The sequence below is a fragment of the Patiria miniata genome, unplaced genomic scaffold (genome assembly GCF_015706575.1).
Source record: "Patiria miniata isolate m_02_andy unplaced genomic scaffold, ASM1570657v1 HiC_scaffold_4, whole genome shotgun sequence".
In the NCBI taxonomy this organism is placed as follows: Eukaryota; Metazoa; Echinodermata; class Asteroidea; order Valvatida; family Asterinidae; genus Patiria; species Patiria miniata.
In genome coordinates this window covers 5,554,019-5,580,263 of record NW_024037071.1, presented here as the reverse complement: position 1 = coordinate 5,580,263, position 26,245 = coordinate 5,554,019, and the positions used below count along the sequence as shown (strand labels likewise).

General features: G+C 38.4%; 1 protein-coding gene across 4 annotated transcripts; it reads right to left on the bottom strand.

The window, feature by feature from the left end:
- Positions 1-284: 284 nt before the first annotated feature.
- LOC119739656 lies at positions 285-26,167 on the bottom strand. 4 transcript variants are annotated; one of them, XM_038214668.1, is made up of 13 exons: positions 25,499-26,167; positions 22,974-23,262; positions 20,222-20,359; positions 17,171-17,301; positions 10,481-10,590; positions 8,316-8,505; positions 7,006-7,193; positions 5,667-6,595; positions 5,232-5,372; positions 4,642-4,789; positions 3,582-3,685; positions 3,029-3,094; positions 285-2,760 (listed from the first exon to the last, which is right to left on the bottom strand). In XM_038214668.1, the coding sequence occupies exons 2-13, from the start codon at positions 23,065-23,067 to the stop codon at positions 2,630-2,632; spliced, it is 2,370 nt and encodes a 789-aa protein (XP_038070596.1). In that variant the 5' UTR covers positions 23,068-23,262; positions 25,499-26,167; the 3' UTR covers positions 285-2,629. The 4 variants fall into 4 exon arrangements, with proteins under 4 accessions (XP_038070596.1, XP_038070597.1, XP_038070598.1 ...); XM_038214669.1 differs by having other exon boundaries at positions 3,029-3,091; XM_038214670.1 differs by having other exon boundaries at positions 22,980-23,262.
- Between the last annotated feature and the right edge of the window lie 78 nt (positions 26,168-26,245).

The window sequence follows — 26,245 nt, the reverse complement described above, 5'->3', positions numbered from 1 at the left end:
GTGTGTGAATGGATTTTGGAAACTTCGGTGTTGTCTCCAGCTTCGGCTTCCAGCCCCTGATTTAAGGGACTTCAGAAACATCAAATCCTGTATTAAACAAATGCTTCTGGAGCCACAGCTGGAATGTCGCCTAAGTTTCGAAAAACAACCTTAAAAGTAACAATGCATGATAGGCAGGACATATACTGGCACCCGTACTATCAAATTCGATAGTAGTATCACTTTGCATAAGGCAGACAACATCAAATTTTATTACAATTCAAATAAAGATTGCCAAGTCCCAGTTTTCAGATCAGTTCTTAAAATCATTTATTTTCCGATGACATTAATGGCAATATCTCCAAGACATAAATCACATAAATTAAAATTTGGTTTTTGTGTAGGCCTATTTTCATTAGGGTCAGACATTGTTACCAGTATTGCTAAAACATTTTCATAATATATTAAATAAATAAATACTCTTTTTTTTACACTACTAAATAAATTAAATTTCTGAAACTTGATCGTCCAAAGAATTACATATTGCACACTGGAAATTAGACTTTTCAATGGGTGCTGTTCAAATTATAATATATGTAGCAGTAAAAATAGATTGTCCATTGTTCTGATCAACAGCGCCCTCTGTTGTTCATTGGTTGAGATGTAACGATGTGTTCCAGAAACAGAATAGATAAATCTGGCCACCTGATCAATACTCACACAGGCCTGTACTGGCGAAAGCATTGTGCTAGCTATTGTACAAAGCACACTGTTCCATGGCAGTTATCCTGAACAATAGCTAGCACAATGCTTTCACCATTGAAGGGGGCCATCGTGATAGAAATAATAACATGCCTGGATTGGTCTATAACTAAGGCCAGATGTGGTTATTTTGGAATGTCTTGTTCAGATAAATATTAACATAAAACAAAATTCAAAGTTAGATGGCAGCATCATACACATCAAATACTGGAAAAAAAATACTGAGTTGTAGAGAAGGCAGGTGCATTCATTGCTATAATTTTGGAGCTTCTCCAGGGGTGAGATTGAAGGAAAAAGGGAAAAAACACAAAATAATCGGCGGAGGTTTTGAGGGTCGCCTAGGGTCCTAGAGCAACATAGGTCTATGGTATATTTGTATTTGCCTAATGGTTCTTCTGAAGACACATTTCTTTTCTTCTTTTTAAATTTTTATAGGTAAAAACATCTTTACAGTAAAACCTCAGGAATTCCTTATTTCAAAGGAGATTCGTTAAAAATCCTGAAATCAGGGGGAAAACCTGACAACAAAATCCTGAAATCAGGAAAAATCAGACAAATCTCACCCCTGGTTCTCATGAGAATTACGTGTAAAACAAACATCCATTTTTAAAAATTATCAATACTTTGTCCATTCGTTTTCAGAAATGCTTTCCATGGTTTGACTTACAAAAATCAATGCTTATACCAGAAAACCAAAATATTCCGAAGTAAATAAATAACCTTATTTGGTTTGCCCTTCATTGAGGTGATGTTGGATACATTGTATGTTCTGTACATGTACATTCCGAGGCTCTGTGAGAAAATCTTGACAAAAATAAAGAGAAAACCTTTTTAACGTTACTTGGGTGGGACTCGAACCCACGACCTCCTGCTTACTAGTGCAGATGTCTTACCATTCAACCACCAATATTTTAAAATAATCGGCAAGGAAAAATGAGTTGTTCACCATAAGCTGTTTGGAAAACAGACAGTACAAAATGTAATTGCACTTCACTAAGGGAAAAATGTCTAAACACTTACACACACATGTGCACCAAAATATAGTTGATCCGTTATCGTGTTACAAAATTAATGGCACTTTACATCTGATTCGGTGAATAAAATTTGTTTGATTTGTTCGTTGAAAGTGTTTGAATATACAATCATAGAGTACTGAACTGTGAAATCATCTGTACAGATATATAAAAATCACTTTTTTTTCTGTCAATTCAGATATTTACACTATTTGAGCACAATTAATAACTTATTTCTTTTTTCTATATATACACCACCAGTATGGACAATTCTGACGACTGGGAGAATACTTGTGACTTTTGTCATTTTTTGTTCATAATTTTTTATTTTATTTCTCACACTTTTACTGCCCGACATTAATCACTGCTGTGAATGGTCAAAACGCCATAAATTGTAATATATAGCACTTTCCATCATAACAACAATCTAAAAGCACTTTACAATTATTACCCCGTTCGTCAGGTAACGAGACCACGCGGCAGCCGATATCATTACACATTTGGCCCTCTACCCTCACAGGTACCCATTCATACTCCTGGGTGGAGAGAGGCAATTGTAGTTAGTGTCTTACCCAAGGGCACAAACACCATGTTCCTGGCAGGGTTCGAACCCACGCACCATCTGACATGAGTCAGACACTGTAACCACTTGGGCGGAGTTAAATGGGTCAGTCTATTGACTTGAGACTGGATTGAATTGTGAGACATTTACTGCAACGCGGCTGACGACTCACCTGTGTTATTCTGTCACGTCTAACAAATCCTTTCAAGGGGATTTTTTTCCAAACACTTTTTTTTAAATGCCTACATAATTCACAAAAACATGGTATAAGCTTTAAAGAATGCAAAGTTGAAACTGAAGATGGCAAATAGGATCACGATTTGACTGTCGATTCTGCAGAAGCTGTGACCGTTTCTAACGGGGTGGACAACGTATGGCTGAAGTGGTGAGTCTTTGTTGGTTCGGCTGAGGCGGGTCGAGTCAAGTCTGTCGAGTCAAAGCTTTCTGTGTCAGGAAATGTCCACAACAAACAAAATCTTTCATTTAAAAACAGTGTAGGAAGCCCATCAACTTATGCTAGTAAGTAAAGTAAAAAAAAAAATCTAAAATCTGTTTTGAGCCAATATGTCTGTTTTGGCCAGTCTTTCAGTATTCAGCAGGGTTTCTAGCTAGAATACCCAAGAGGGTACGGGAAAGGGGGCGGGGGGTACGGGGAGGAGGGCGGGGGGTACGGGGTAATATCTGAGACTCAACTGCCAGTGTTTCAACTTACCTTGAAGTTTACCAGCAGTCAGCGGCTTGGGTTTCTTCTTCTTTTTCTTCTTTTCACTCTTCTCTGCTAAACAACAAATTGATTTCATCATAAGATAAAACAATCCTCCAATATCTGTCTCAAATTTAGCTGCATTTTTGTATAGATATCCTGCACTGCACAGGCATTTTTCCCCCAATAGAGATACATACAGGGTGTCCAATAAAACCGAACCCTCAAAGCGCCCTCATTTTTCACAGCTTTTTAAAAAAATACATCGCAAATATCAATACACATTTGACAAGTATAGTTCATTAACTTTTCAACAAAGAACAAACCATTCCAATCCGATAAGTTTTTACTGGGAGTTATCCCATTCATTGGTGTTAGGGGGTAATCCTATACAATAGCACTGCTCGGGTCTCTTCCCCAGTGTACAACCAGTCCAAGTCACAAGTGACAGTCGGGGAGTCAGTCAGTCGGGGAGTCAGTCGTATCAGTAAAAAGAGAAAACAAGGCTGGCCCTCTTGGATCGGCAAAAACTTGAGCATTGAGGTCTTCATGTGTTGCTCACCTGAGCCATGTGGTTGGATGGGCTGTAACGCTTCCAGGCGAGAACTCTTCAAATTGCTGGACCTGTTAATGAGACCCTTCTGGTTGATCGTTGGACATGAACCACTGCAAACAAACCAAAGCAAATACATTGTTGTTTTCCAATGACGAAACAAAATATAAACGATACAGAGTGGTCCAAAAGTTTAAGCATTGCTTAGACAAAACTGCCCTTAGAAAACTTTAAATACTGGTAGATGCTTTCTTTTGCAATATCGTCCCAAATTTTAAAACTAATTCCAAATTCTCTGCATTTTCAAGTCTCATCACCTCTTGCAACTGACTGATTACAATAAACCTTCAAGGACTTAATGGTCCCGAGGAAAATGTCGCCAGCATATTTTTTTCTAAAAAGGCTCCGTGCACAAGTACCCCCTCGACGATAAGACAGGAAGAGTTGGGGGAAGCGAATGAGAGAGCCATTGAGTGCATTGCCGACGACACCTGATGCTCAAAATTCACTGATTCATAGACGATACGGCTTTGTGAACATTCAGAATAAATTAGTCATGCATACTTGTATTAGTTTAGTACAAGAACATTATCTCTAAAGGGGTACAAAAAGTGTTCTCTCTTGTTTGCGCATGGAGCCCACTGTGACCCAACACAATAATGAGAGTCATGTCGCCAAAGCAAATTTTGAGTAATAGACGTTTCTAAATCGTGGTTGGTGAAACAGTCAACATGTCCACCCAGACAATATCTGTACTAAGTGTAGATGTCGCACCGAGTGGTATATAGGTGTAAGAAGAAGAGCCAATGCTTTTTCTACTAGTACGCCCTCAAACTTTTTTTTGGGGGGGGGGGTTTGACAGAAGCCCCGCCCACCTCTGCTTTGTGTACATTTCTCTGAGTGCTTGTTACCAAGACTGGTTGATCTACTGTGGTCACCTGACCAGAACTCCTGATCTTATTGGTCATATTGGTCATTGGCATTGTTTGACTGACAGACAGGAAGGGTGTACTGTTGTGTTTCTCCAACATTTCACACCGTGCAAAACAGGAGAGTCATAGGTACTCACTATTTAGTATCAGACGATATGGAGAAGGATCGTTGTTTCAATGGCAAGTAGTGAGACGGCATGCTAGTTGACGTTGTGTCTGATCGGAGGAGTAAAGATGGAGATATCGATGTTGTCCGTTGAGGTGGCAGTGAGAAAGTAGATTCTCCTGGTGAACAAAAAAACATCAAATTGTACACATAAAAGTGTGCTGCTTATATAGCACTTTACACCAAAGCGCTAATTATTACCCCGATCATCAGACCATGACACAATGTTTTCTGCAGCAGCTTGAGATCAGCACAATCTGGTCTCTACCTTCACAGGTACCCATTTGTACTCCTGGGTGGAGAGAGGCAATTGTAATAAAGTGTATTGCCCAAGAACACAGGGATTGGCTTCATGATTCAAAACTGATGTAATTGCGGGCACCACAATCATTCTTTTGAATGGAATTTTTTGGCCTGGAAGATTTTGTGTCCCCGATGAATAAACTCACAAAAGAAGTGAGGTAGTTTAGAGGGTTCAGAGAGCTTCAAGGATTTTGCTTAATAATAATACGCTATCAAACTGCATCAGTGTAGACTGATCCGGTTTGGACCAGTTCCTACCTGTACCCGGTGACATGGGAGGCCTTGATGTGAGTGGAGCCAGTTTAGGAACATTTGAGATGTAGAGGTTCTTCTGAGACAAACTCCGGCCACACAGACTAGGTATTGGTTTACGATTGCCGTTGTTACCCGAGCTCAACCCTGGTAAAAGGAGGAATTGGTAGTTCAATTAGTATGGTAGAACAGGTGCTTTCCTTGCCTTCTGCTTATTAAGGGACAATGGTTGATACCCCATGATTTGTATTTTGTATTAGTCTAGTTAGTTTTCTTAACTGGTTATCTGCAGGTTCTCCCGAAAAATTCAATTTTGTTCTCCTAACAAATTTTCAACTTGTATGTTTAATGTTAACCACCCAAAAATATTTTCTTTTATTTAGGGCATCTGCAAGCCTCTGAAAAATGAAGAAGAATTTTGATCTTTTGTTTTCAACTTACAACTCTCACTTCTTTGTGCATCCAGTATCTCCTGTGCATGCCGCTGTACCGTGTCGGCGTCTGGTAAGTCCCGACATAACGGTCTTAGCGGGATGGCCACCTCGCCTAGACACAACCCCTCATCAGTCATAAACCCTGGACTCTTAGGGGAACCTGAGGCGGTTAGAGAAGTAACCGTAGGCAGCAAATTGTGTTTATCTAATGAGTTGCCTTTAGAGTGGATGTTATCCAGGAGCATAGGAGATGTGGCTCTTAGGATGTTATCGGATGCCCTCCGTGGGGATTTGTCCAGGGAGTCTATGGTTAGACCACCCCCTCCACTGGCTGGGAATGAATTCCTTCTGGTGTAACTCAGATCTTCACTCAGGCTTCGTTTGCCGAGTGTGGATTCCAGATCATCTTGGTTTCCGTGAGGTTCGTTTCTAATCGTGTCCGTGACGGTTGGATGGAGCGCCTCTTCTGATAGGTCCTCCTCCGAGCTCCCAGCGATGTGATCACAGTGACAATCCGGCTCGTTGTAACCCATTGCATAGTTGGGATGATCCGGGGTTACCTTGGCAACTACCGTCCTGTCTTGGGCACCGTTGGGTCCGTCCGATTCCTCCGAGGAGGATTTGTACCTCAGACCGTTCTTCCGTCGGTTGAACCACTCGCTGATGAACCCAAACCGTTTCTTCCAAGGTTCTCTCCTATCTCCCTCGCCGGTCCTATCAGCATCCTGGGATGCCCTCGATGACGCGGTTGCCATGGTGCCAAACTGAGCTCCTGCTCGTTGTAATATTGTGATGATGTCTTGATTTGCTGCTTGCTTAGCATAGTCCAGTGGGGTGCCACCATTGACATCATGAGGCGAGGGATCAATGCCTAGTTGGAGTAGCATCTCAACACATTCAAGTTGAACTGAAGCAGCTGCCCAATGAAGAGGAGTCCTGACAAACAAACAAACAAACAAACTCAAATTACATTACTTGCCGATTAGCTTTATTAGTAAACAATTTTTACAATATGTTTCCATTATTAGTAAACAATTTTTACAATATGTTTCCATTCCCTTTCTCAACAGCATACTCGAATTTGCTTTTAATTCACATATGATCTGGCTTTAGTCTACAAATGCTGTCAAAAATTTGCTTTAAATTGTTCAAAGAGTCCTCCAGATCGGCACTGATATTATTGGACAGTGGTAGGCTCTCCTTGCAGTAAGTGCTGATAGTTAACATGTTCAGAAAAAAAGAAGAAACAAAATTGCTACCTTCTTTCAGCAGTATTCAAAGTACTTATTAGCCAAGATAGAAGTTAATTAGTAGTGGTTTTAGAGAAACATCTTGTAGCTTCTCACCTGTCATCAGGATCCAAAGACTCAAAGTCCACAGCAGGTACATCCACGTACTCCTCTAGGATGTTACTGTAGCCTGCCGCGGCTGCAAGGTGTACGCAGGACTTGCCTGAGCCTTCCAGCATGTTGATCAACGGAGCACCCCCGCTGCGACATTTAGCCATGATGGAACAACAGGCCAGACAACCATTCTGTCAAACAGAGTGAACATCAAGAGAAGAGTGTTGAATTCGCCACCAACGTAATAGCCTAATTGAAGGTATTGGCACAAACACAGGATCTGGGGCAAGCATTTCCCCGGCCCGCAGCCCGGCAAACCATAGGCCCCTATACACCATGTTTTAAGTACATGTGTGTCATTTCTCCTGTGAAGATTTATGAATAGCTTGCCTGAACTACTTTATTTTTTCAAAAGTATTTTGTCTTATTTATCCCCCAAACAATAATATAAATGCCAAACAAAATATCAGTCATGCATGTAAAAATAATGCAATAAAAAAAATCCTACGAATGTTTCATTGATATATTCTACTCTAGAAATATAGTCCTATGAATATTTTCATAATATTTGCATCTGAATTTAGATTGTGATTAATTCCAGCAACTTCAATCAAAGCTGATCCTGTGCTTCTTTTGACACACAATATTTACTAGAAATTGCCAATGTACAGTGTACACACCATGGAGGTGTACTGTGCACATTCTGGGAAAGCATAAAAACATGTACATGTACACGTACTTCAAAGATAAACCCGAGCACTAATTTAACGTTCGAATAGCCCTGACCCTGACGTGACGACCGATCGTGTCTTAATTGAATCGGAGACCAAGCCTTTCAGACAGGTTTTGCATAAACAGAGGACACACATTAGTGTGAAAGGTCGGATTCTGACCTTGAGAGAGCCACAGCTGAAGCAAATTAAGTCACGGATTTGTCAAGTTCAGGCAAATCTCAAATTATTCAAATTTGTAATTGCCCAATTCTGCAAGGTTCAATTTTTTTTTTGTTATTGCCCCTCTGTTATGTTCTCCTGAAAAATGTCTGCATTTTCATTTGTAAATTATCCGAACTATTTCAAAAAAATTTTATCATAAAAAAATAACCTAAAAATCTGTGAAAATCATATACAAATATACGATATCAATAATTACAATACAAGTTGCCATGTTTTTAAAACGGGACTTTTAAAAGAGTTGACAGAGTAAATTGCCAATATTTGGTGGTTGTGTTTTTTTTTTTGGGGGGGGGGGGTTAAGGGTGAGGGTTAAATAGGAAAACCACAGTTCTATTTTTAGAAACAAGAATGGTTCACCTGGCTGGCCCAATGAAGTGGAGTCTTGCCGTCGACGTCCACGCTGAATAGGTCACCACCTCGTAGCATGAGTAACTGCACGTGCTCAGGACGGTTATGGAACGCTGCCCAGTGTAACGCTGTCATGCCATCATTGTCAGGTTCATTCACATCGCCGATGGTCAAGGTTTGAAGAAGGGCTGAAAGCGATCTGTATGAGAAGAAGTAACATGTATAAAATACCAGATACCAAGGTTCCAATCTACGAAATTATCTCACACATAAATGTAATCCTCAATTTTTCCGGCATTTTGTTTGCCGAGCTGCAAACATATCTCCCGGTAGAATGCACAACATTTGGTAACTAGTCACGGTATCTCACATACAATGACATATAGTGTGTTTGACATATTAGGCCAAAAAAAAAAAAGGGTCCGGTTTCTGGTCTGCATGCGTTTTGCCGTAGCCATGCGCGTTGGCAAAATTAAAAAGTTTTTTTGAAGGTAAGATGATGTCTCAAAACCGCCAAACTCACTGGTTTGACTGGAATCCTGCTGCTGCACAATTTTAATGTGTTTTTAGATGAGGTTACGATCGAGTAAAGGCTTTATGTGGCCTCTCTGGGCTCCAATACATTTTGCACTAAATTTGGTCGGGCACCATTTGCAGTCATCAGCGGACATTTGAAGGGAAAAAAGTTTTTAAAAAAAAGCTCCACACCAGAAACCAAAGACTTTTTTTTGGCCTTAGTGTATATTTTTCTTCCCTGGCAAATCATCTCCGCTTCTTTTTATTATATCTTTTTTTTAAAAATACTTTATCCTTGACCAACTTTCTCCAAGCTTTGTGGCAATATGCAATGTCCTGGTTACATGCAGATTAATCCAAGTGTAAACATGAAAGTAGCCAATCGTTACACAGTCTCATCTAATTCCAATTTCTTCTCATGAAACGTGTCACTTGTCAAAGATAAAATCTAGCTGAATGCTACAGCGAAGCACTGTGATATGCTGGCATTAGTTCCTACCTATATGTACAACCAAGCATCTTGAGTTATTTTTACTAATTTAATTGACAGGCTTGCCTTTTCCCTGTATGCATATAAAACAAGACATAATACGATGTGAATAGCAGGAAGAACACTGGCGTGTAATTAGCCACATGAGCGCAGAATCATCTGCAGCCAGTAGCCAGCTCAAATGATAATCTCATTTAATCATCCTTAATGGTAAAAAAAGCCTTCTTTAGGGAATCAACGCAATTTTGTTGGAGGATAGTGGCTAAATTTGACAGGAATCCAAAATTAAAACACAAAACAAAGTTACGCAAAAGATATTACTGAAACACCCTTTTTTTTTGTAAAAAAATGAAATAGAAAACAATGTGTTGGAGGACTATGCTTCAATTTGACAGGAATCCAAAATTAAAACATAAAATAAGAACACACTGACTTACACAAAAGATAATTTTACTGAAACACAAAGTAGGCCTACAAAGTATACAAAGTTTGGTAAATTGTTATTCAAAAAGACATTTTCAAAAGAGTATTTTACATTCATCGAAAATGCTAACACTTTTTATTTATGAAATAAAATAACAGAAGACAAGCATGACAAGATACATACATGTACATATGTACCTTGCAAAATAAACTGGACGTTGTGTGTACATGTAGGCCCCATGTATTTTATATTAGAAAAGTTAATATGTAAATTATTTCATTAAAACAAACAACAGCTGTATCAGTATTATAGTCATGTAAATGTAAATTTCAACAAAGTAAAAAGTCAACATTTGTATACTCAAGATACAACCAATAATTTAAAGTGTCTTGAATATTCAACATATTGTAACTAGAATTATAAATAAACTGTGTCAATATTTAAGACACGTAAAACCAAAAAACTGAAAGCATCATGAATATTTTTTAAAAAGCTTCACCAATCAAATATGCATGTGAATATTCAAGATCTATGTACAAAAAAATGAGTGAAGGCATCATGAATATTCAGTGTTCCTACCTTGAATGTGCATGTGAATATTCAACATCTACCGGTCCGGTGTGTACAACCAATGAGTGATGATATCATGAATATTCATTATTCCTACCTTGAATGTGCATGTGAATATTCAAAATCTATGTACAACCAATTTGTGATGGCATCATGAATATTCATTGTTCCTACCTTGAATCTTTGTCGTAGGTTGCAGCATGGAGTGGTAGACGCCCACTGCGATCTGCTATGGCCTGCTTGCCACCACTGCGTAATAGGTAGACAACGCCATGGTACCATCCCTAAAAGAGCCACACAAATTTAAAGGGAATATACATCATTTGCTTTTGCTGTAATTTTCAGAAATGGATGGAATTGGGGGGTTGGAAATATATAGCAAATATAGTTACACTGACTTTTTTGAGGTTTTGGGTTCAAAAATGCTATAAAAACCAAGAAAAACAATCATTTTCCTGTAGTCTGGTTCCCTGACTCCATTTAAGAAGAAACAGAGCAGTTTACATACATTGGGGAATTGTAAGGTCAGGGAACCAGTCTAGCTGGCTTGTACCCGTTCATAGGTGTGTAATCGATTGCAAACAAGTGCGATGGTCAACTGGGGGCCAGTATTTGAAAAAAAAGCCAGTTTTTTTCCAACGCTGATCGGCCGGTCAGCATTGGAAATTGATACAAAAATACCGCTTTTCTTGAAAATGACAGTATACCAGGTGCCATGATTTTACAGGATGCTTTACACTGTCATTCACTAACAGTCCAGCAAGGTATTTCAAAATGATTTGGTAGTTTTATTTTTTGATGTTTGCAAATGTTGTAGTTTCCCTTTAAAAAGTGGGGTAAAAAGACAATTGAATTTTCCATTGCCATATGTGTACATGTACACTGTACATGTACAAGTCTGTACATCATTATGCAAAAACCCTGCAAATCATTGAATATTCTAAGTAGGATTGGAAACAAGTGGGGAGTGTTTAATTCAATTGAAAAAAGTGGGCTTTACTGTCTAAATTCAACATACTTTTCCCCAAGACACTAAGACAAACAAAAACAGAATACCTGTTGGGGGGGGGGGGGGGGCTGGCAAGAAGGATGGGGCACAAAAGGGTGCTTCTAATAAGATGAAAAAAGGTTGATTATTTTTCCAAAACTACAGGAACATACACATGTACAGTACGTGTACAGTTACATACACATCCAATTATTCAAGTACATGAAAAGCAAAATGTTGTTATAAAAAAAAACACTTTTTCTCACTAAATTACAATTTTTTTTTAAAATGGTTCATTTGATAACATAAAATTCAGGCTTAACATGTTGACTTCAGTAAACCGTACAGTACATGTACATGTAATGCACATGACATACATGTGTACATGTACATACATTATGCCTCTCATATGAACTCGAACAAATATACATAACTTGATGCACGTACACCCTAAATCACTGGATAGTTATTCTTTAACAGAAATTTGTAAAACAAAAAAATGCACAACGTCAAGAAACCATCAAAGTCATGACGCTTTTCCTGCATCTTCTTGTTCTGTTTGCGCTATGCAACCAGACTCCTAGGCATGAAACGTCAATGAGTAATCTGCCAGTAACGTGACCTATGGACTTGTCAGATTCTAGCATTTGTAGTCGCAGGACGCTATACTCGCATCAATCAAACTCCACAGCAGAATAGCATCCTTTTTCCTTCTTCTTTTTTTTTGACGTGTCTGACTTTTGTTGCCATAATTACTTGATTCAGTGCACAAGTTATGCATGTACATGTAAGTTGCATTTTGTTTTGTCATATGTGAAAAACAATGATATGTAAAGAGGGTAGAAAATGAACATTAAAAATGTGTTTCTTCTTTCTCTCTCTTCTTTCTACAAAAAATTATAATTTTTAATTTTTTCTTTTTTGGATGTGTCCAACTTTTGCTGCCATTATTTAGGGCTGTCCCCAATAAAACTGAATATTCATATAATTCTGCACATACCGGTAGCACAAAATACTAATATTGGGTTATTCCAACAACATAAAATTTATATGAAAATTCCAGTATAAAGTTCTTCAGTTAAACTTGAGTAGTGTCTATGACTCAATATTACAAGTTCATGTAATAGATATGGTCCTTTTAAACATTATTAACACATTAATGGCCAAAAACAATTGAAACTTTTCAAAACGCTATGTTCAACCATGCGCATCATACTGTATATAATTCTTCCCCAACCCCCAATTTAACCCCACCCCCAAATCATACTGTGTATGATTCCAGCCCCATCCCAACCCCCACTCCAACCCAACCCAACCCAACCCCACCCCCAATTGATAGCGTGCATCATTCCTTCCCCACCACAACCCTTACCCCAACCCAAACCCACCCCAAGATACTGTGTATAATTCCTGCCCACCCCACCTCCATACCATGTACAATTCCTTCCCCACCACCACCCCCCCCCCCACCCCACATATCTAGTTTATGTTTGGCTCCTCTGTACCCACCTCACCCCAACCCCACTTGAAGCTGCGTACCGGTATAATTCCTGCCCAACCCCACCCCGATAATACCATGTCTAATTCCTTCCCCACCACCCCCCCACCCCTCCCCACCATCTCTAGTTTATGTTTGGCTCCTCTGTACCCACCTCACCCCAACCCCACTTGAAGCTGTGTACCGGTATAATTCCTGCCCAACCCCACCCCGATAATACCATGTCTAATTCCTTCCCCACCACCCCCCCACCCCTCCCCACCATCTTTAGTTTATGTTTGGCTCCTCTTTTCCTCTCCTCACCCCAACCCCACTTGAAGCTGTGTACCGGTATAATTCCTGCCCCACCCCACCCCCATAATACCATGTCTAATTCCTTCCCCATCCCCCCCCCCCCACACACATGTCTAGTTTATGTTTGGCTCCTCTGCTCCGTTTTGTTGACACACTCATTACACGACCACCGTATTCCAAACTACTGCTTCGTGCACAAACGCCAACCTGTAAATGTTTTTTGGTGCCAGATCAGCCATTGCTTGGCCGTTGCCTAGCAACCATAATAGGGATGTAATTGCGCGGAACGTGCATCCAGAAACGATAGCCGGGAAAAGCCGAAACGTGACCTCAGGAGAGTTGCTCTGGTTATCATTGTAACAGGATATCAAAATAAAATTGATGCCGTATAAATATCATGCACATTTCTGACCAACATTTACAAATTATTGGGTTCTTGGTTTCCTGTTTCTTCAGACATACAAACTCAAGAAACAAATATAAGATTAATAATATACATGTACATAATTTGTTTTTGGTCCAGAGAAATTGAATTGCAGCTTTTCAAGTACAATACATTTCTCAGATGCAGCACAAGTAGACATGACTCAAGTGGGCAAGACTCCACATCCCCTGGCCGTTTCATAAGACAAACAAAATAATGTTCCCCAAAAAATTAATAAAGTTAAACAAAATTATACTCAACTATGAAATTGGGGGGGGGGGGGAGGGAATTCAACTGCCGACCCTATTTAATTAAGTTGGTCCGTGGGTTACACAAAACACAACATTTTTGTTTTTTGGCCTTATCATTCGATGTGACCAACATGGTAGCAAATAATGATCTAAATTGGCCTGAAGGACTCTCTCAGGTACAAACAGGCACTTGATTATAAAGCACTCAAAAATAAAATATTCATGTAAATGTAATTTGGTAATGCACCGGATAGCAAAAATATGGATCATGTAAAAGTTAAGCTGTGTAAATGAACCAAAAAATGTAATTAAACTGTATATTGTTAGCATGAACAAACTTGTACATTACATAATGTACATATGCCTTGGCCTACGAAACATTTTTGGGCCTACGAAAATTTTTGGGGCCTACGAAAAAATTGAGGGCTTACGGAGGGGGGGGGGGGGGTGGGGGTGCCGGGAGGTTAACAAAATAAGTATTCAGACCTAACCATCTTAAATCTTAAACAAAGTTGGATTTTTTAAAACAATTAGCAGACTACATGTATTTCAGGGGATATGTAGGTCCAACGATAATCATAAACACTGATAGTTCAGGCCATCAAATGTTTTTGTCTAAATATTGTAAAACATGTCTCTAGCATGAACATGTAACACAATTTCAGTCAAATTATTGAGGGCTTTGATGAAACCTTGCATCCAGGAGAAGCAAATTTTAATATTGGGTTGGCTCTTTAACATTTTCAAAAACTTAAATACTACATGTAAGTATTTAAGTAGTGGTAGGAGCTTGTGAGTTTGTGCAAAAAAAAATGCAGTCTTATAAAATTGCCTTGATCAAAAACCCATCCTACAAAATGAAGGCTTAAATTGCCATTTCAAGCTGTATTATTGCCAAATCTGATTAAAATCCAAACAGTGGTTAATGTATTTGTAAGACACCGGTATAAAAAAAAATTCCCGGTAAGTCTTTTTCCCCATAGTATTTCTCTCCTTCCAATAGTACTGATGAATTATATTATAAATAAAAATTTGCAAATGAAAGGGAATATTCGAGAGAGTAAAGAAGCTATAGACAACCAAGTCACGTGATTGCTCAAGGCAAATTATCCTCTTACAAACTGGCTGTGTTACCATGGTAACAAGACAATACTTGTTATTTGAGGTCCTGTTGTGTGTACCATGGAACAAGAGGCTGTGGAAATCAAAGTCCTGTCTGGCGAAAGTACAGGTCAATTTGTGAGGAGGTCGAACATTAAAGAAACAATTGTATGAACAGGCTACAGAATTGAAGATATTGCAAAAAGATGTCACGTTTATCATCCATGGAGTGTAATAAATTTGTTTAGATACAACATGAATATTTGTACGTGATAACTGATCATGTCAAAGATATTGCAGTTTTGATCAGAACCTTTCTGAAATTTAAAGAATTTTTATTAAAAAAAAAAAAAATTCACTTTTATTTTAAAAAGATGGATTTCTGTTCCAGAATCAATTGAAACTTAAGGGAAATTGAAAATCAAGGGAAAACATGTCTCAAAAATTTAACAATTTTCTTTTCTTGGGTAAAATCAAACAATTTTTCCATAGAATTTAACACCATTTTTCAGTTTCTTTAAATGATTGCATACATGTTCATATTATGTGTTATCATCCCAGTACCGTGGGTAACATCTTTTTCCAACCTGATTAAATTCAGATCGTACGAATGTGCGTGGAAATGCCTTCAGCAACATTGAATAATTCAGCGACTAAAGAATTCCATCAAATTAAAAACAAAAAAGTGGTTGTCTCCAGAAGTAAGCGTTTTTACATTTCTGCAAGTGGAGGATTGCCTGCCGACCATTAAACGCGTCACATTTATAATACAAGGCTTGTCAACCACAGGACCACTCAGGGAAATGAGCGTGTTGGTTTCTATGGTTATGTCATGTCACTCTGGAACCAGTGCGTAGGCTCATGAAAAAAAAAAACGTGTCACGGACGTGCATCATGTACATGTACAAAATGGTGCACATTGAAACTATGAATGCTCAATGTCGTGAGTGAGTGCAATATAACTGAAGACATTAAAGGCGATTTATTCCATGTTTGCCAAATTTCTGCCCTAAATGTATTGTGACTGTTATTGGCTTTAAGCCGTTATATATTGATTATGCATATATTTTCATTATGTTAATAACGGTGTTGTGTAAAATTACTTCGTATTATATTTTGTATGCTTAAATGTTAACATAACGATTTAATATTTCTAGTGACATAACAACGTTGAAATAAATGTTCAGCAATTGAACCTTCACAAAAAAAATATATAAAAAAGTCTGAAATACATGTATTCATTTGATTGACCGTTTTTCTGCAGAAGAAATTGTAAAGAAAACCAATAACAAGTGTAGTGTGCGCCATGAGAGCTCTGTTGCAAACCCTTTTCCGTATTTGATAAATGCTCAATTGTATTTGCCAACAGTTGTTAACCATTAAATTTGCAGAAGCTATCAATGCGTACTATCTGTATGTTTACATTTTAATCATGAATTTCTTTAACCCTAATCTCCCAACTCCATCAAAATCCATCCCCCCATTTTGATAGATTTTGGGGACTTGGTCCTGCTGGCCTGGTTTGACTTAATATTGATGGAGTATGATGGACTTGGGCCAGGAGGCCTAAAAGCAAAGCATGCATTGGAAGCAGTGTTATTGATGGATTTTGGCAGACTTGGTTTAGTACTCTAATAGTTAAAGACAGTACGGGAGTTAAGGTAAAGACATGTATTCTTTCAACTCGATGTATTTTCTTTCTCTATATATTTCAGTCACTTGCATCAACATCCACAGAAAAATGACCAAATACACGTTTTGCTAACCAAAAAAGGTGTTTCTCATGTACTTTGTTTACTTTTGGGTACCGTTATTGGTATTCTGTTTAACTAACTTGTTTAATTAATTAACCAACAACACATAAAAACACAATTTGCAAAGAAAAGGCTTTTACAAAATATACTTTATATTAAACGTTTTAAATATCTGGCCAAATGTGGCAATACAACATTTCCAGTCAGCAATTTGACCATTAAAGCTCTGTAAACCAACAATATTGTTGTTTGTTTGCTTTTTTGGGGGGGGGTTCTTAGTATGGCAAAACTCATATTTTGCATTTGTTTGTGCAGTTTATTTTAATTGCAAAAACTGAAAACGCTTACTGCTTGGGCAATGGGCAACCCAACAAAACATAATGGCTGTCAGAAAGATGGTTTACAAAACATTGGCTCCATTCTGGCTTTGGCTCCAGGAGATTTCATCTCATTTTGCCAGGAGGCTTCACAAGTATAGATCAAGCCAGAGCCAAAACCAAAACCCAGATTTGGAAAATGGCTAATAAAGGGCCAATGGGTCAAAGGTCACATACCTCATATGCAGCCAGACAGAGGGGTGTCCTCCCTAGAGCATCTTGGGTGTTGATATCTGCACCCATCTTGACTAGTAACTTGACCATGTCTAGTTGCTTACTGGTGACTGCACGTGATAGGGGTGTCATCCCTATAAAGATCCAAATTTGAAGAAAAAATAATAAAGTCTTACTGAAATTTAATTTGAAAATAAGTCCAAATGCCATGTATCTTGAGTGAAAGCCACATTTTTCTTCTGACAAAATTACACTAAAAAAATTAAAAAAATTTGCATTGAGACTGTACACTGAGAGAACAAGCTAATTAGAATTGGATTGAAGCATCATCTAGGAATCTAGGCATACGAGCAACGACCTTGTACCTCCATAATCATGGAACCGTTACTCTCTTGTTTCTTCTCCTTTCCTGTATTTCCTTCAGTCATTCATCCAATAACCCTAGACTCTTCTGGCCTTCACAAACACAATTTTGTTCGTATTGAGCTGTTTCCTCCCATTCAGATAATTCAACAATCAAGCATTTTGGCTAAGCGGAATGACAGTATCTTAAAAAACCAGATGGGAGGGCGAATTGGAAACTGAGCATTCTCTTGGGGACGAGCGTTAACTGCATGGGTGAGCCAATCCCTTCAAGCATGTCATTTTATTAGCCAAGCTTCATGTACATGCTCACATTCATGCATACACGCTGTTTACAAATAAACCATCATGCATATATTTATAACAGCTCAAGATAAACAATGTGAAATAATTACCACATAAATTTTACTAAGAGATCAAAATTTGACATCGGCAAATAGTTATAGTAGAATGTTGCTCAAAACCCTCCTACATGTACTGATACGGTTATTACGGTAGAACTGTCACAAACCATCAAAAATCTATCCACTTCCTCTCCCATATATACTGGCTGGTCACAAACGCCCAGAGCCCCCGTAAATTAAACCACATAACTGTCAGAACCTGTTGATGGGGTTTGATAGACTGGGTGCCCTCTGCATGTTCTACTTGCAGAGCAGCCATCTTAGAGGGCGATACCTTTGTTTTGCTGGAAAATGCATGAGTGAACATTTTGAGCATTTACTGTTACAAAACTAAATCTATCACTGACAGGCACTCGGCATCACTGGCCCACCATATTTGAATCAATGTTAGTCAAGGCATGGTACCCTCAGTTAACAAAACTACGACAGCCTGTCAATTGTACTCAGCCCCAAAAAACAATTTACTGAACTGAACTGTACATGTATCTCTCTCCATGTTGTCACAGAGCGAGGGACAGTTAACAAACAAAACTGAATCCACAAAAGATTGTTTGGTGTACAATTACAGCAGCAGTCGGTCTTTATAGCATTGTTCAGCCGCCAGTATTCAGTTCACGTAATTATAAAATTTAGCAGCCAATAGGATGTTCATTACAGCTCAGTTTAGATGCAGCAGAGTAAGTGGCATGCTACTGTGCGGCCCTACATGTATTCGGCAGAAATCATCGATGAAAAGATGAAAGAGAAGACTACTATGACGTCAAATGCCACACGCCCATCCATGTACACTGAACATGCACTCCCGTTTTACATGATGTACATGTAATTAATTAAACAAGTGCTAACGAATTAGCTTGATATGAGGACAAATTCAGACTAGCAACGCATCTTCATTTATAAATGCTGGAACTCATAATAATTTATTCATTCCTCTTGAACACTCCAAGTGAAAGGAAAATTAAGGTGGTGGTGTTTATTTTCTTTGGTTATGGCCGAGACTGTTGCTAAAAATAGTCAACTGAAAAGTGATCCTTGTGCCGTCCATGTACACACGTACACACACTCAGTGTAACTGATCATGTTTTCATAACTTGAACTAATCAGCTTCTGTGAACGATGGCCGTTTCATTTCAAAGTTGGCCATTACTGAGTTAGGCGGTCGTGAAACACTCCCATGATTGCATTTATATCAATCCTTTCCGCTTCAAGGATGCGTTGTGATCCAATGAGAAAAATGCATCAGAATAATTAGCAAAGCTTGGAATTGTCTGTGCATGAACATAACATTGAGAACATAACGTTATACTGTCTACCAATGAATATTTGGGAAATCATACAAACAAAGGAACTACAGGACTACACCTGGATTTAAAGGATATAAAACATTTGCTTTTGCTGTTATTTTCAGAGAAGGAAGGATTTGGGCGTTACATGTACACTGACCTACATGAATTTAAAGGTTTGTGTTCATGGATGCTGGAAAAACCAAGAAAAAAATGGTGTTATTGTAGTCTGGTTCCCTGATCCTACTTCAGATGAAACGGAGCAATTTATAAACGTCAGGGGAATTGAGGTCAGGGAGCCAGACTAGCTGGCTTGCGCCTGTTCACGGTTGTGTAACCATATAACTAAATTTGGTAAATTGGGGAAGTATCTGAAAAATGGATGTTTTTTCCAACGATGGTCGGCCGAACATCGTTGGAAATTGATACAAAAATTCCACTTTTCTTGAAAATGACAGTACACTAGGTGCCATGCTTTCACAGGATGCTTGAGACTATATTTATTCACTTGCAGTCAAGTAAGGTATTGGATAACAATTTGGTAGTTTTGCTTTTTGACGTTAGCAAATGTTGTATATATATATTACAATGTACCTTTAATAATGCAAAATTTAATCTAGAAATGTACAGGTAGAAGGGTGTTGCTGTTGTTGGTGTAGGAGAGAGCTGTGGTGTGGTGGGGGAAACATTTTTGGAAGAGATGGTACAAACGTGGGGTGGGGGTAGAAATTGATGTGGTATAAGGCAGGGTAGGGTGGTAAACAGAGGGGTTCCTATGTGGCAATGATGGGGTCGGGGGTCAAATTGGGGAGGGGCGAGAGTCAGAGTTGGGTCGTGGGTTTAGGGAGAGATGATGGGGGAGGGGTAGTTGGGGCATGGGAAGGGAATGTGGTAGGGGGTGGTTGGTAGGAATATGGTGGGGTGATGAGGGAAGGGGTTGGGCACGGGTGTTAGGGAAGAGGGAAGGTGGATAGGGAAGGGAGGCAGGGGTTGGTGTGGGTTACCTTTTTCATCTTGGCTCTCCAAGGCACTAGGGTCATGATTGACGGCTTCCATGAGTAGTGGTACATTGCCGGTGGCTGCAGCTTGATGTGCCATCATGTGAGATCCATCGTCGTGTTCAAGACATTCACTCTCATGGTCTACAGATTAAAAAAAAGTCAAAAATTCAGAAACAATCAGCCACAAAATCAATCTGTTATTAAAACACTCCCCCTCTGGCTGGCAAATTCTACTATATGCCATCACATCAGTCAAATGATTGTTGTGAATGGTTAAGCATTGTCTTGTTAATACCGGTAAGCCTTCTTATGGGGGATCAGGTTGGCGTAGCGGTACTTTCCTCGCCTTCCACCGCTGTGACCCGGGTTCGAATCCCGCCTGGGCCAACATGTGGATTGGGTTTTCAGTCCCTGCCTGATTCCGTAGATTTTCCCTTGAATATCATTCTGGGGTTTTCCTCCCACCACTAAAACTGTAATTTCCTTCAACATCTTCAATCAACGGACTCCACTGGGAATAAGTAGAGATACTTTTGTGGGTTATCCTGGCCAATTGCTCAATAAAATACATAACAATGTACATCAACAGTACATGCATCCTACAATTTTAAATATGCACGTGTAATAAGTATCAGCTGTCACACAGAATGTCGACAATATCCATACTAGATAATTGTGCTTGCATTTCAAGTGACCTACATACATACATGTACATTGTACAGGACTGACATGACGACTGTTAAGCGTTGGAAATATTCCTGTGTGCAAATCTAAATTAAGATCCTCCGCACTACCATACACACTTGTATGCCAATTAAATCCATTGTACATGCATGCACATGTTCTTCTTGAATTCACTCCCTCGTCTAATATTGGCCACAAGAAAACATTGTAAGATTTCCTTTGACGTATGTTTCAGGCCAATTCTAGAACACATGCAGAGTTGCAAGTCATGATTACAAAACACATGTTCCGGTATGTATACACAACATGTGCATGCATGCTTGCTGAGAAATGCGATATTTTTTAAATGTTCAATATCAATTTGGCTTCGGTGTCTTGTAGTTATCGTACACATTGTCTACATTTTCCCACAAATTTATCACTTTGTGGTATGTCCACAAAAATTGCCAGTTCCAATTTGTCATTATATAAATTTGGGGTCCATTTTGTCCCTGTCCCTGTTACATCTGACAATTTTATAATTCTGATGCACTCCTTTCAGTTTCATACCATAATTTAATGCAGTCGTCCTACAAGAGTGATTATGAACAACAAACTATCGTACTTCAAATATCATCAAATATTAACAAATATCATTTGAAGTCATTCTTAATAATAATTTGAATGGTAAATTACAAAATACCATGGTAACAGGGACAGGAAAAATATCACACTTTGAACCCTAAATTTACAGATTGACCCAACTGAAATTACTGACTAAACTGCGAGTAACTTTCCACTGCACTGTTTGCAAGTTCTACAGGTGTTTCAAAATTCTGGTTTTAAAAAATCCTGAAATTGGCTTCAAAGTTGGTGAATGAAGCCTCCATCACAAGAATAAATTATTTTAGGACTTCAGAGAAAGAAACAAAAAACCAAGAAAAGAGAAATGTTTATTTTATTCTTCTGTTTTTCAATCGGAGTAACTCCTAACATTTCACATGAACAAATAAAAAAAAAAAATGTACACTACCTGACCTTGCTTTATGAATCCTGAAATGCTTACAAATGTTTTGCGTATATGTTTACATTGTATTCTCTTTGCGCAATTCCAGATGCGCGTAGATGAAGATTAAAGATTCAAGGCTGAAATTTAATTTTCATTGCATCTTCAGGAGGACAATTGGCATACTGTACACACGCACTCATGTAAAAACAAGGACCCACATGGTTTTAAGATTGTATCATGTACACCATGTAAGTACGTGGCAATTTTCTTCAATGGAAATACGTACATGTAACAACATGTACATGTATGCAGCTCATATGTACGTACAGGTGTTTGTTTCAGTTAAATAGAAACTAAATTCTGAACTCTAAAAACATAAGCAATCCGACTTGGCCGAAAGGCCAGTTTGTACTTCATACTTCATTCGAATGTGATGCAAATTTGATGTCACTGAGCATTTGCTGCAAAATTCGCAGAGTTAAAATAGGTTCAACTTTTGCGAATTTGCAGCGCGAAACTTGCCCTGACGTTACCTCGCAATTCGCATTCGCTTTCACACAGAGTATAAACCAGCTTTCACACACAGATGAAAATAGCCTATGTGCAATGACGACTAACAGAACAGATTAAAATGCACTCGCAATACAGATTTCAAGGTGCTGCATTCATCAAATTTGCTGAAATTTAATTTCAAAAATCAGACTTTGCAGGTAAAACTTTTTAAAAAAAACACTGGACTTTCGGAAATATAATTGAAAAAGTCGGACTTTTGGCAAAAATCGGAACGCTTCATCTGTTCCGATAGTTGCCTTTAACACCGTAATGATTCTTCTGCTTCTAAATAAAAAGATACATGTAGATGTATCATTTGTGTCAATATTTCACTGTGATTAATCCACTTTGTGAAAATGAAGGTACAAAAAATTCCTGAGGAAAGAACAAACGAACAAAAAACCAAAACAACTCATTGGGAGAGAAAAGAAGCATGCAGAAAAAAATTCAGCCATTCAATCCAAAAAGACCTTAACCATCAATTTATAGATGGAAAAAAATGCAATCTTATGAGCCCTACTTTAAACGTACCGGTACCTTCTACTCTGTTTGATGGGTGGCTGCGGGGTGTGTTCGCAAACTCCATACTAGACCTAGGACCCAGGAAACCAAAGGGAGAGAACATGGTCTACTGTAGCCTGAAACAAGGTCAGATGTGGAGTCAGCGACGCTGTAGCAGCCATCTAACAACTGGACCGGAGGAGATGAAATCCTGGCTACACGAGACGCTTCAGACAAGCCGATAACTTCATCGATGATGTATGAGATGTTCTGAAGGGACTGTCTCTCAAGAGATTATCCGCACCATATTCTTCCACATCTACAATCAATTGATAAAGAGGAAATATAATAAACACAATAAAATATTGAAACATTTTAAGGAATTTCATCTGTTAAAGTGTTCCTTGACTATCAATTTTACAACACATATGCTGAAGAGAGGGGGGGGGGGGGAACTATCAATACCATACTGAATATTTTTTTAAAAACCTTGCTTTTTCATTCATTGTAATTGATGATTTGTAAGTTTTCCTCTCTACTGACTAGAAAATTAGCGACAGCCTTAATTATATTTTAAAGCATGTGTCCACCCCCTTTATGCTAAGGGGCTGTGCCAATTATACCGAAGAATTGAATATTCGATCATCCACCCAATATCCAAATAGCATTTTTCCATTTTTGTTATATTTGAAAAAAGTGAGCAGTCTCAAGAAGCTGAAGCGAAATGCTGTGGTGTCATTTCAATCGTATGAGTTCACGTCCATCAAATCTTTCAAGTATCAAATACATGTAGTCAGCCACATCAAAAAATGAAATAAATAAGAAATTTATGGACAGTTTTGTATACAGTGTACATGTATGCATGATGTTCTTCATATTTCAACGGCTAAATCCAAATGCTGTGATCATTTATTTCCTGATCAATGCATACAAATTTCAACCAGGGCGTGTGCCTGCGTACATTTGCTATTTCCGACCAGTGCACACTGAGTATCACACGTAAGCCGTTCTCCACAGAGTCCTATCTCTGGTCGAACGTCTGATATACATTGTATCTAGGAATGCAAATTTATGCGATGCTGCGCGCCAGACAATGGGAGTCGGCTTTACTAATTCGTGACGTCATTTCATTCCCAAATCAGGACTAAAACTGTGAGTCTAGTACAAGGGTCTATTACATAGACTACAGTTTATATTCAGGTGCATGTAAAACTTTTCTGGTATGTTTTGAATATTCGATAGACTCCATGTACGAATAATTGAATATTAAATTATCTGAAAATGCACAGCTCTACTTTATACCCAATTAAAAATTATGGGAGAAAAATCAATTAATTGTTAATAAAAATTTTTTTAAACCACACAAACGGAACAAAGCGGTACACTTGCACATAGCTAATACAGTGAAGGCTAACTTATTTCCCTGAAATTTAAACTCACTTCACATCCTTTTTGTAAAATGTTCACTAATTATCCAGGTACTCCTATGTGATTTTATTCGCATAAAAAAACCCAAGAAAATGCTGCATGAACAAAGCTGGTTGTCGCGGCAGCACATTCCCAGTACTAGCAGATTTAAACTTACGAAAAAGAATATTTAAAATTCTAAAAACTAAAATTCTCACCACTATCACCAAGGCACTATCAAGCTGTTTTGTATTAATACACTGGGTAATATGTGACAGTACTTGAAGAATCTTCAACCACAGTTTAATTGCCAGCTGAACTTTACTATGTAAACAATAATATGACCCACATTAATAACATGGACCTCGTTATCCTCACAGAGCACCTGGCATCAAAATGCACAGTCATACAAATGATACAGGGATTATCACTCATACATGCACATAATCCCCATATTAGGCATCGTTCTATACTGATTACTCAGGCCAAATATAGGTTTTCCTGGCCAATTTCCTAAAATGTTCATTCACTTCTGAAAATCGGTCATTCATTTTCGTCTTAATTTAAAAATTGCTCTGAACAGGCGTTCCATTTTCTCTACCAGAGCATTCGAATCCATTTCAGCTCAATCAATTGAGTGATTGAGCAGCACCTTTCGTTTATTGCCATTCAGATTCGTTTACAAGACTTCTATTTTGCTTTTAGAGGGCGATTTCAAACATTCACCATTCTATTTCACTTTTAGTTTTATGCCATCGGCACCAGATAAAATTAGTGGTTTCTTTTTCATTAACCGTCAATCAAATTAGCTGTACCTGAAATCAATTTAGAAAAGGTATGCTTGCGTGTAACGTAATTGGCCGTCTACCTCCATGATCAAAACCGAATGCACGGACAATATAATTTAAACGACTGACCTTTCGTTGAATTGAAATGGGATTAAAGACATGAAAGACGTGCATTCAAATTCAGAGGAAAATGAATGACCAATTTTCAGAAGTGAATGAACATTTCAGGAAATTGGCCGGGAAAACCTATACTAAAGTTGGGATGTTACAGCATTTTTGGACAGTGAACAGTTTAAAATCGCATTACGGCTGCCGTAACAATAGCCACTACGTATTTGAAAATAGGCCCAGTGTACTTACGTGAATAGGTGGGTAGCGCGAATCGACACACGACTGTTCCGTCATCAGGAGTATCGAATAACAATTTACCCACTGGCAATAGAAAGTCCGCAGTTGAGTTATGGCAGTTTTTGGAAGGCAAAAAAAAAATCCAAAACTGCCTTTCTTAATCCATTACCGGGCATTAGAACTTTATAAACCAACACGAAGACAAGCCTACTAAAGAAAATAATTAGTATTCAACTTTCCAAATACCTAGTTTAATAAAAACTAAAAGCAATTTTAACAGAAAAAGAGCACACCGTAAAATGTTATCGTCTGTTTCATCCTGCTCAAGTGAAATAAAATTTTAAGGAACACAAAACTTCGTGTAGGTATGGGTAAGATATAACGGTATCAGAATTGTCTTTGAACTTAGTACGATGTCATTTAATTTAGTCGTTTTAAGCTTCATTTTTACGATGTCTTCACAGAAGTATCTGTCTAGCAAAATCAATGATCCAAAAATTGTAATTTATGGTTGAAAATGGTTCACAGGAATAAATATCCCCCTTAATGAAAATAGTCTCGCCCAATTGGCATGGCTGACTTCATCCAACGCTCGAGGGCGCCCTATCGTTTTTACCACAGGGAGTTAATATTTTCACAGACATTGTTATACAAATATTGAATGCTTCGAGTGACGAGTGGTGTAGTAAAACGGGGTCAGACAAGTCGACTTGTCTCAACGGTCGACTTGTCCCGAGTAGAGTTGTCTCAACGGTCGAC

Bases quoted from the DNA above. Each gene is read 5' to 3' on its own strand.
- LOC119739656 (XM_038214668.1), bottom strand. From the start codon at position 23,067: ATGTTCTCTCCCTTTGGTTTCCTGGGTCCTAGGTCTAGTATGGAGTTT. The intron at 6,596-7,005 runs GTGAGAAGCTAC...TTTGTTTGTCAG, and splicing joins TCTTTGGATCCTGATGACAG to GACTCCTCTTCATTGGGCAG. The intron at 3,686-4,641 runs GTGAGTACCTAT...GTTTGTTTGCAG, and splicing joins ATATCGTCTGATACTAAATA to TGGTTCATGTCCAACGATCA.